The sequence below is a fragment of the Enhydra lutris genome, unplaced genomic scaffold (genome assembly GCF_002288905.1).
Source record: "Enhydra lutris kenyoni isolate GAN:26980312 unplaced genomic scaffold, ASM228890v2 scaffoldscaffold18, whole genome shotgun sequence".
Classification (NCBI taxonomy): domain Eukaryota; kingdom Metazoa; phylum Chordata; class Mammalia; order Carnivora; family Mustelidae; genus Enhydra; species Enhydra lutris.
Window position 1 is genome coordinate 7,294,878 of NW_019154102.1, and position 12,016 is coordinate 7,306,893.

Here is a 12,016-nt window from a genome sequence, read left to right on the forward strand (position 1 = left end):
GCAGGCTCCCTGCCGAGCAGAGAGCCTGCTTCCTCCTCTCTCTCTCTGCTTGCCTCTCTGCCTACTTGTGATCTCTCTCTGTCAAATAAATAAAATCTTTAAAAAAAAAAAAAAGAAAAAATATATTAGCATGTGAGAAAGGGGCATTAAAATTACTTAAATAGCATTTCTCTTTTCCTCCTTTTATACACAATTTGCATCTGTGCTACTTGCCAAGTTCCATGACATTAGAAATTGAAATAGCCTCCATTCTAGACCAAAAATACATATAATAGCTCCAACTTAGATTAAAGAACCCTGCCTTCTATTACCGGGGCATCAGTAAATTGGGCACTCAGCAGCAGCTTTTCCTAAGAAAACATGGTGGCTTTTTATTTCCTTTATCTGCTCAAAAAGCTTTATTTAAAATTAATGGAAACAGTTGGGTGCCTGGGTGACTCAGCTGGTTAAGCATCTGACTCTTGATTTTGGCTCAGGTCATTGTTGGGTCCATAATCAAAGGAGCGAGACTGATACAAAGCGAAGGTCAAGCAAAGCTTTATTTCACGCCAAGCATCGAGAATCAAACCTACCGTTTGTTCCAGGCCAAGCCTCTTACAGAGAGGGCGACCTCTCTTTGCGTTACAGACTAGCTTTTAAGGGCAAAGGCCATGTGGTTGGGCCTGGCCACGCACAGGTGGCCAATGAGATTGTAACACACAGAGAAAGCTGCACAGTCATGCTAGGTCACACATAAGTGACCAAGTGAATTACAATTTACTGTATAGTAGATATTTGAACTAGCCTATCACCTTGGTCAGAATTGGCGCCCAAAGGGCACCCAAAGGGCGGGGCCCACACTCCTTGGTAGCTAGGGAGACAGTATGCGCCCCCACTGATTGGATTCCTCCACCTGGCCTGACCCACCCTTGTATTTGGGCTTTGTTACCTGGGACTGGTTTCCGGGACTCATTTTTAAGTAAGTCCCCTGGGGGGAGGGGGGGCAGGGACAGTTTAAGGTTTACTGTATAAACAACAAAGTCATTGTTTAACTGGATGGAATCGCTCTGGCTAAATAGGTCCTTACAGTCATGATCTCAGGATTGTTAGATCTACCCCTATATGGGGCTCTGTGCACAGTGGGGAGTCTGCTTGAGATTCTCTCTCTCCCTTTCCCTTTCTCTCTTTTAAATAAGTAAATAAATCTTTTTTAAAAATTTAATAAAATAGGGGCGCCTGTGTGGCTCAGTGGGTTAAAGCTCTGCCTTCGGCTCAGGTCATGATCTCAAGGTTCTGGGATCGAGCCCCGCATCAGACTCTCTGCTCAGCGGGGAGCCTGCTTCCTCCTCTTTCTCTGCCTGCCTCTCTGCCTACTTGTGCTCTGTCTGTCAAATAAATAAATAAAATCTTTGAAAAAAAAAATAAAATTTAATAAAATAAAATTTTAAAATAATAAATTAATGGAAACAGGAAATCCAATTTGGCCTCCTGAATTTAGGAAAGGTTTCAAATTGGAGGCCTACAGGTCAAGTTTGATCTATAGATGTGTTTTGTTCAGCCTACATAGTACTCTGACAATCAGGACTGCTCACATCAAATCAACATTTCCAGCTTCTGATGGGGTAATTCTGAGTCCATAACCCTGCATTACAAAAACTGCCTGGAACTTACTATAGTTGTCCCTTTTGAAAATTCCCCAGAACCCCCCTGATTGTCAAACAGCTCACTAAATTATTTAAAGATATTATTTATTTATTTGAGGGAAAGAGAGAGCATGAGCAGGGGGAGCGGCAGAGGGAGAGGGAGAAGCAAACTCCCTACTGAGCAGGGAGTCCGGTGTGGAACTTGTTCCCAGGACCCTGAGATCATGACCCAAGCTGAAGGCAGAGTCCTAGCCAACTGACCCAACTGAGCCACCTAGCCACCCCTAAACACCTCACTAATTTATAGTAGCACCAGCTTCTACAGATACTTGAGTGACCTTCAGTTTGGAGTTTTAAGAACATCAAGGAGAGGTTGACACGATTCCAAGGCATGTAGGGTACCTGTAGATAACTGACAATAAAAAAAAAAATAAAAGGAAATTGCTACATAAGTAATAGTACCTTTACTTAGTATCTTTCAAGAATACAACAGATAACTACCAGCAAGGAAATCAACAACTTTATATGTTCAGTAGTGCTACACTGCTTCAACTTTGTTAAAATGCTGTTTTTTTCCACCTGAAACGAATACTACACCAAATGCTAACTAACTAGAATTTAAATAAAAACTTGAAGAAGAAATGCTGTTTTTGTTTTTTTGGAGAAGGAATGGAAGAAATTTCCAAGAAATGGAGAAAGTTAAAAAAAAAAAACACAACAATGAGGCCTATACTTTGATTTTCAACTTAACTTATGCTTTAAGAGTCTAACAGAATTGAAGGCAACTAAAAAGTAACATTTCATCTGTTGAGTTTTAAAAAGTGATTAAATATAATGGGTTATTTCTTAACTAACCAGGATTTAGAAAAGTCCTTAATGTTAAGAAAAGTTTTCATTAAATTTTTGTTTCAGAAAACCTCTAAACTTTTCTGAATAGATGAAATTAATGGAAACTCATTTTGATAAATGATAAACGTGTAAGTACAAGTAAATCTTTCTGACTCTGGAAGAAATATTTTCCTCTCTTTCCCTGATATGGTAAAAAAACACCTAATCTAAAGTCAGAAATTTAGTTTATCATGACCTCTGCTATGTGATCTTCAGCATATCGCTTTGCCTTCTGGTCCCTTTACTTCACCTACAAAAATAGGAATTGTAATACCTATTTCACAAAATGGTTGTGGGGATTTGGGGGCACCTGGGTGCCTCAGTTGGTTAAGCAGCTGCCTTCAGCTCAGGTCATGATTCCAGGGTCCTGGGATCAAGCCCAGCATTGGGCTCCCTGCTCAGCAGAGAGCCTGCTTCTCTCTCTCCTTTTGCCTGCCACTATGCTTATTTGTGCTTTCTCTCTGTCAAATAAATTTTAAAAATCTTTAAAAAAAAAAAAAACGGTTGTGGGGATTTTTATTGAGAGTGTGTATCAAAATAGCTAGCACAGTGTCTGGGACACAGAAAGTGATTTAAAAATTTCTGTTGTTTTCAGGAGCCTGGGTGGCTCAGTTGGTTAAGCAGCTGCCTTTGGCTTGGATCATGATCTCAGGGTCCTAGGATCAAGTCCTGCATTGGGCTCCCAGCTTGGCGGGAATCTGCTTCTCCCTATCCCTGCCTGCTGCTCCCCCTGCTTGTACTCTCACTCTCTCTCTGTGTCAAATAAATAAAAACTTTTTAAAAATTTTTCTGTTATTTTCATACATGGGAGGCAAAGAGGTTCTCCATATAAGAATGAAAAATCCATGGGGAATGAATAGGTAGAGCACAGAGAATTTTTAGGGCAGTGAAACTATTCTGATACTGTAATAGTGGATACTTGTCATTATAAATTTGTCCAAACCCACAGAATGTACAAGACCAGGAGTGCACCCTAATGTAAACTATGGACTTTGGGTGATAATGATGTCAGTGTAGGTTCATCAAGTGTAAAAAATGTATCACTCCAGTGGGGGATGTTGATAAGGGGAGAGTGTGTGCATATGTGGGGGCAGGGGATATATGGAAAATGTCTGTACCTCCTATTCAATGTTGCTGTGAAACTAAAACTGCTCAAAAAAGTGAAATTATTTTTTAGAGCCATGGGTTTAGAAAAATGACTAATTTTGACTGTTTCTAACCCAATGCAAAATTTCTATTATAGGTATTTCATTATAGCTGTCAGAGGAAAATATTATAAATCGAACATTAATACAGTGCTGACCTTGAAAATTATAGCACTAGTATGGCCCAATATATACCCGTCAATATACAACCTAAAAAAACAAAGCAGGAATCCAACAAAAATGTACACATGTTCACGTACAAGACATGTATAAGAATGTTCATGGAAGCACTATGTGCATTACCTCTGCACTGGAAACAACTTAAATGTCCCTCTCTGGTAGAACTGGTGTACTTATATAATGGAATACTAAATAGTGATGAAAATGAACAACTGCAAATAGACACAGCATGGACAAATCTCACAAAAACAAAAAAAGGGCAAAAGAAGCGAACACACAAAAAAATGATTATGATTTCCTTTATCTATAATCCAAAATCAGGCAAAACTTATCTATGATATGACAAATCAGAGTAGTGGCTATCTTTGGGAGTGGAATAATAGTGACAGAATGGAGTTTCTAGGATTATAGGGGTATTCTGTTTCTTCACGTTGGAGTTAGTTACACAAATGTGTTCACTTTGTGAAAAATTACTGAACTCTACGGTTATAATGTGGGCATTTTCCAGAATGTATTATTGGGTGTATGTATATTTATTTATCAGTGAAATTTATCAAAAAATACAGCAAATGTACAACATGAATATTAAATATGGAAGATACCAGGTCCAGCCTGGTATTTATTTATGCAATTATTTATTGAAACTCACTTTGTATCCAGTCCTGTTTGATTTTGGTAATACAATGGTAAATGTTACAGGTTGAACTGTGTCCTCCCAAAGTTCCCATGTTGCCGCCCTAGCCCCCCAGGACCTCTCATAATGTGACCTTATTTGGAGATAGTGTCTTTACAGAGGTAATCAAGTAAAATGAGGTCACTAGGGTGGGCTCTACACCAGTATGATATGTGTCCTTATAAGAAGAGGAAATTTGGACACAAACATTCATAAAGGAAAGATGATATTAGAGACAGAGAGAAGATGGCTACATATAAGTCAAGAAGAGGGGCAGAAGCCTAGAATAGATTCCTCCCTTAAAATCCTTCTAAGGAACCAACCCTACCTAACACCTTGCTCTCAGACTTACAGCCTTCAGACCTGTGAGACAATACATTTCTGTTGGTTAAACGGCTCAGTTTGTGGTACTTTGTTTCAGCAGCCCAGAAAACTAGTACAGTAACCCTCCCCCATTTCCCACACGCTCAAAAAATATTGCTCTTGCCCTCAATTACACAACTAATGAGTCATTGGACATTATATCAAAAACTAAAGATGTATGATATGTTGGCTAATTGAATACAAATTTTTTTTAAAAAGAACATTAAAAACAAAAACAAAAAAAGGTGCATGATATCTCAGTCTTCTTAAATTTATTGAGGCATGTTTTATGGCCTATGATGTGATATATTTTGGAGAATATTCCATGTGCACTTGACAAGAGTGTGCATTCTGTTGTTTGGGGATGGAATATCCTGTATATGTTATGTCCATTTTGTCCAATATGTAATTCAAAGGCATTTTGTCCTTATTGATTTTCTGTCTGGATGATCTCTCCATTTTTGTAAGTGTGGTGTTGAAGTCCCCTATTATTATTGTATTAACATTTCTCTTTATATCCAGTAATGAAATGTATGTAAAAAAAAATGTAGGTTAAAAAAAAAAAAGAAGAAAAAAGAAAAGTTTTGTCCCTGACCACAACCATGATAGCAATAAAGGACAGCCTATAAAAGGGAAAATTAGCACTAAACTAAGGAAGTCATGAAAGGCTTCCCTGAGGAAGGTTTGTTTTTTTGCTTTTTTTTTAAGGATTTTATTTATTTATTTGACAGACAGAGATCACAAGTAGGCAGAGAGGCAGGCAGAGAGAGGAGGAAGCAGGCTCCCTGCTGAGCAGAGAGCCCGATGTGGGGCTCGATCCCAGGACCCTGGGATCATGACCTGAGCCGAAGGCAGAGGCTTTAACCCACTGAGCCACCCAGGCGCCCCTTCCCTGAGGAAGTTTTAACTAAGCTAAGAATTGAAGTAAAAGAAATTATCGACTAGGTAAAAACAAAGGGATAAGCCTTTCAGGTAAAATAAATAGCATATCTTAGGGGTGTCCAGGTGGCTAGTGGGTTAAGTACCTGACTCTTGATTTCAGCTCAGATCATGATCTCAGGGTCCTGGAATCAAGTCCAGTGTAGGGCTCCCTATGCTGTGAGGGGAATCTGCTCAAGATTCTCTCCTTCCCCCTCTGCCCCTCCCTCTGCTTGCACATGCTTGCCTCCCTTAGGCAACAGGCCTGAGCAAAGGAATGCAGACAGGGCCCAGAACAAGCCCCCGGCTGGATACAAACAGGACCATCAGAGACACCTCAAAATATCCACAAGCCCTAGCTGAATATTGGGCTATTTACAACCAGGCACAATTACCAAAAAGGAGAAGATTCCATATGTCACCACACCTCCTCACCTTCCTGCTTTAAATACAGCCCCCACCCCCTGCCTCACAGCAGATCCCTCTGTGATCCTGCCAATCCTGCCGCAGACTCCCTCACAATGTATTCAGTAAACTTCCATCTCCTTTGTTGTGCCTGGGGTGAATCCTTTCACTGCCTGCAGCTCCGACTTCTACCTGATCATTACCCCACATTTGAGGGTCCCCATCCAATCAGGCGAGATACCACATTTAGCCACCGTGCCTTGCATAAGGAACAAAAAGAAAGCATTCATCTGGTTGGAAGAAAGTGAGGAGTACACTAGGAAAGAGTCTGGAGGGGCAGCTGGAATCCTGATCATGCAGGCCATGTTAAGGATTTTGGACTTTATCTCAAGAAGCAGTGAGACAGTTTCTGCAAAGAAGACATCCAAATGTCCAACAGACACATGAAAAAGTGCTCAACATCACTCAGCATCAGGAAAATACAAATCAAAACCACAGTGAGATACCACCTCACACCAGTCAGAACAGCTAAAATTAACAAATCAGGAAACGACAGATATTGGTGAAGACACGGAGAAAGGGGAACCCTCCTACACTGTTGGTGGGAATGCAAGCTGCTACAGCCACTCTGGAAAACAGCATGGAGGTTCCTCAAAAAGTTGAAAATAGAACTACCCTATGACCCAGCAATCACACTACTGGGTATTTACCCTAAAGATACAAATGCAGTGATCTGAAGAGGCACCTGCACCCCAATGTTTATAGCAGCAATGTCCACAATAGCCAAACTATGGAAATAATCTAGATGTCCATCAACAGATGAATGGATAAAGAAGATGTGGTGTATATATATATATATATATATATATATATATATATATATATGCAATGGAATACTATGCAGCCATCAAAAAAACCCACAAACTCTTGCCATTTGCAATGATGTGGATTGGAACTAGAGGGTATTATGCTAAGTGAAATAAGTCAATCAGAGAAAGATAATCATATGATCTCTCTGTATGAGGAATTTGGGAGGCAGGGTGGGAGGTGGTGGGGGTAGGGAGGGAAAAAAATGAAACAAGATGGGACTGGGGAGGGAGACAAACCGTAAGAGACTCTTAACCTCGGGAAACAAACTGAGGGTTGCTGGGGGGTGGGGCAGGGAGGAGGGATAGAGTGGCTGGGTGATAGACATTGTGGGGGTATGTGTTATGGTAAGTACTGTGAATTGCGTAAGACTGATGATTCACAGACCTATACCCCTGAAACAAATAATGCATTATATGTTAATTTAAAAAAAAAGCAGTGAGATAATCAAACACTTGTACATCATAATATGATAAAATGTGAAGTACCCAACATACATGTAATCATCCTTGCCAAAACAGCTGAACTTAATTCTAGTCAAGTCTTTAGATCTAACTTCCATTTATAGGAAATATGGGAACTAGAAGAACAAAGTAAGTAATACCATAAGGACAAATCTGGGACATGGAACAACCAGGTAACAACCAGCCAGTCTAACCATTCAATGGCAAGAAAAAAAAAAGGGAGGGGAGGAGACATAACTCTAGATGTAGAGACACAGCAACCTGAACAGAACACACAAACCTTATTTAGATCCTAATTGGTACAATTCAACTATGAAAAGGCATTTTTAAGCAACTGGTGAAATTTTAATACAGACTGAATATTAGATGATACTAAGGAATTATAGTTAATTATTTTTAAAAGTATGCTGTGTCCTGGGGTGCCTAGGTGGCTCAGTCATTAAGCATCTATCTTCAGCTCAGGTCATGATCCCAGGGTCCTGGGATGGAACCCTGATTCAGCTCCCTGCTCAGCGGGAAGTCTCTTTCTGTTCCTCCCCACTGCCCATGCATGCTCTCTCCCTCTCTCTCAAATAAATAAGTAAAATCATTAAAAAATACAAAAGTAAAAAATAAATAAAAAGCAGGCTGTGTCTTTCCACTGAAGATGTAATCTTGATAGCAGAGACCATCCACAAAATAGGTGTTCAGTATGTGTTGTTGATTCTATGCTGAATCTTGCGTCAAATGGAGGCAGAAGGTCAAAAAGTACTGGGGAATCATTTGTATCTTTGCAGAATTACAGAATTTTTGAGTTAGAAATGACAAGAGGAATTATCTAGTCAAAATAAATTCATGAGGAAAAGGACACAAAGTCCGACTGTGGTAAAGCTGTTCTACAATGCAGGCTCCTAGGCCAAGAACTCATGTTCCACATCTCTCAGTGCATTCTGACCGCCTCCATGCCCATCCCATACAGCTCACAGCTCAACACCTTCTCCTTCCTCCATGTGACCTCATATTCTTGCTCTTCCTCCCAACTCCGTCTCCAGATATTTTAATTTATATGAATTTAAATGAATTTTGACAAGTTTCACATTCCTTGGGAAAACTGCCAAAGGTAACAGAGAAGGAATAATAATGAGGGGAGGAAAAACATTTTAAAACCAAAGCAAAATTAACAGTAACAACAACAGATGCTTTTTTAAGCTTTTTCCACATTTATGTTCCTACTTCATCTTCCTGACTTTCATGGACGTTATTTTCCGAAGTTCTGTCAATGGACACATAATAGCTTTCTATTGATCATAAAAGTCTCAAAGAAAAAAAATGTTTTAAGCTGTTGACATTAAAAATCAATGCTGCTAAAAATAAATAAAAATCTTAAAAGCTTTTTTTAAAGATTTTATTTATTTATTTGACAGAGAGAGAGAGATCACAAGTAGGCAGAGCAGCAGGCAGAGAGAGAGGGAAGCAGGCTCCCTGCTGAGCAGAGAGCCCGATGCAGGGCTGGATCTCAGGACCCTAAGATCATGATCTGAGCCTAAGGCAGAAGCTCAACCCACTGAGCCACCCAGGCACCCCTAAAATCTTAAAAATTTTAAAAAAGAAAAAATATCAAGGCTGCTGACCTATCTTTTCTCTATCCCTTCTTTTTTTCTATCCTTTATCTTTTGTTTTCAAAGATCACAGCTAAGGTCAAGGCCAGAAATCAAAATATTATTAGTTATTATAAACCTCTTAGTAATACTTTGCTTTTTAAAATGTGTACATGTATTACTTTAAAAATATTGTGTTTTAGAAAATTGTAATTATGCATTACTCAGTCTGTGTTTAGCAATATGTGGAAAAACTGAAAACTCAGCCAGTACTCTTCTAGATTTAAAAGATAAGCCAAGCAACCCTAACATAAGCGTGGACAGATAGTTCAACATAGGCAGTAAGGTATGTCAACATATCAAATACTCCACAGAAGGATAATTACACAAATACAAATGGATAGAAATGTGGGATTTAGTAAGTATAAGCCAAGTAGAGAGACATGCATTTCTGGGACCTATTACTTACTTAAGTAATTTATCGTCAATGAATTTCTCCATTATGTTATATAGTTATATTACACACACATATTGCTAATCCTCATGACAAACCTTTAAATGAGGTATTACTGCCCATATTTTACAAAGAGGAAGAGGTAAGACCAGAATTTGAATACAAGGCTGTCTGATTCCAAGTTCATATTCTGTCCGCTATGGAGTACAAAATAGACTCTAAATTTAAATTTAGTAGGGGAAAATTTGACTTTTCATTCTGACTCCATCTAAAAGCAGCTCATTCTTACCATGTCCCATGATCAAGGCTGACATTCAGCTGGTATGGCATAAGGGCTGAAAGCTGTTATGATTAGTTGGGTCTCTGTTCTGTTTGGGGATGCCCATGACATACTGATCACTAAATATTTTGAATATCCTACCTGTCCACGACACAGAATAATTCAGACCCTTGAAATCATCCAAAACCACCTCTCAACATATTTTCCATATCTATAGATATCCCAGAAATGATAAAATGCAAAATTGGCTTCATGTAAAATTTGGCTGGTCTCTCTAGGTAAGAATATGCTAAGACTCCCAACTTGTAGAGTAGAAGCCTAACATTTGCCATTTACATACACCAAAGCAAGGGGTACATCTTTAAATCAGTAGTATAAAATTACTATACTGTAGGTTTTCACCAGTGAGTCCAACCTTGAAATTATATCTTGCCTTTCTTATTAAAAATCAGTCTCAAAGCATTCATTATCTGGGAAATTAGTTGGACAGGATATTATTCACACCTTCCTCAGTTCTTGCTGTAAAAATAGATCCCCAGAAAGAACTATATCTAGACATTAGCTTATGCCCTTAGATAGAAGTGCCTAAACTGAGTTTTATACAAAGTTATACTCTTGGATTTTATCAAGATTCAATATCAGAAATGACCATATAGAAAAAAGAAAGCAACAGTATAAATGTTTCAAGGACAAATCATCACAACAAAAACAGCATGATTTTTTCCTGAGAGCTTCTTACTTTACATTTATTTTTAAGTTAGGTATGCCAAAATTAGTTTGCCCAACCAATACACATAAAATGTTATATAAGCTCCCTCAGCTGGTTAAGACACAGAACTACCAAAAAACATGTTCCATTAAGTTGACTGTATCATCCTCTTCAGAAATTTCAGTTACTCCAGCCTGAGAGCGAAGAGTGGACATGATGTCTTGAGATAACTGGTCAAAGCCATTCTGTAAACTTATATTTGCTATTTCTTGCCAGTTTTCTAATGAGAAAAATGGATCATTTATCATAAGATGTTCAACTATACCTGAGAGAAAAAGATTATAATATTATAGTATGGCACTTATTCTTATTTGAAAACCCACATTTAGCAATTCTTCAAAAATAGAAAGGGATATCATTTCAACTATTAAAGTAACTATTAAAGTTGATCCCTGTAAGTTTAAAGTGGAGTGTTTCAGTTCACGGTTTAAGTAATCAAGTGTTAGGTTCTTCATCTTTTTCATTAACCTTTTCATGCCTCACTTCAACCCTCTACTATCTCTCACATTCCCACGCTTCTATTCATACCCTTCTTGGCTGAAGGCTACAAGGAAGGGGTTTGAAAAAACGAAGAATGAGGGCTCAGCTTTATTTAGAGACTCTAAGGTACCGCTAGACACTATAATATAACTGGGGCCTACAGGTCTAGTTTTCAAGATCCTTCAAATTCTTTTTTTTTTTTTTAAGATTTTTTTTTTTTTTTATTTGACAGAGATCACAAGTAGGCAGAGAGGCAGGCAGAGAGAGAGAGGAGGGAAGCAGGCTCTCCGCTGAGCAGAGAGCCCGATGCGGGGCTCGATCCCAGGACCCTGAGATCATGACCTGAGCTGAAGACAGAGGCTTTAACCCACTGAGCCACCCAGGCGCCCCCTTCAAATTCTTTTTATAAAATTCCCTAGTAGTGCTGACCCAAGGGCTTGAAAACCTCTTTGGCAAATTCCTCCTATCTCTGGATAGAGAGAGACCTCTTAATGATGGGGCTTCTATAACAAATATTTTTCTAAAGGAAATAAAAGAATGATTTTGTTTATTAAAGAAAACTAATGATATTATTTTTGAAAATCAGTTATGGTGACCCTCTTTGGAATATATTTATTTAGGGAACTCATTTCTTATCTATTACCTGCATTACTTATGAAACCTAATGAAAGAGGATCTCTTTTTAAAATATTGTCAGCACTATTATTTTATTTCTACCATGATTATTATTTTTCTGTCAAATAAAATATTTTATTTCATATCTGTAATGAAAATTTCAAAATTATCTTCCCAAATACATTTTCATGTAATTTACTATTCATTCTTTTAACCCTTATAACAATTCAAAATCCAGCTATCTGCTCAAGTTCCTATATTAAATTAGAGAAAGCAAAGAAAAAAATGAGACATAATTAGTTATTCTTGATCCCAC

The 12,016-nt window shown here is 38.4% G+C and overlaps 1 protein-coding gene across 3 annotated transcripts in view; it reads right to left on the reverse strand.

Annotated features, from left to right (window-relative positions):
- Nucleotides 1-10,537: 10,537 nt before the first annotated feature.
- LOC111148044 (clathrin heavy chain linker domain containing 1) overlaps nt 10,538-12,016 on the reverse strand; it is a 31,797-nt gene continuing 30,318 nt past the window's right edge. For all 3 annotated transcript variants that reach the window (XM_022504415.1, XM_022504414.1, XM_022504413.1), the window contains one exon: nt 10,538-10,870. In XM_022504415.1, coding sequence (XP_022360123.1) covers nt 10,674-10,870 — 197 coding nt within the window. In that variant the 3' untranslated portion in view covers nt 10,538-10,673. The remainder of the gene's footprint in view (nt 10,871-12,016) is intronic.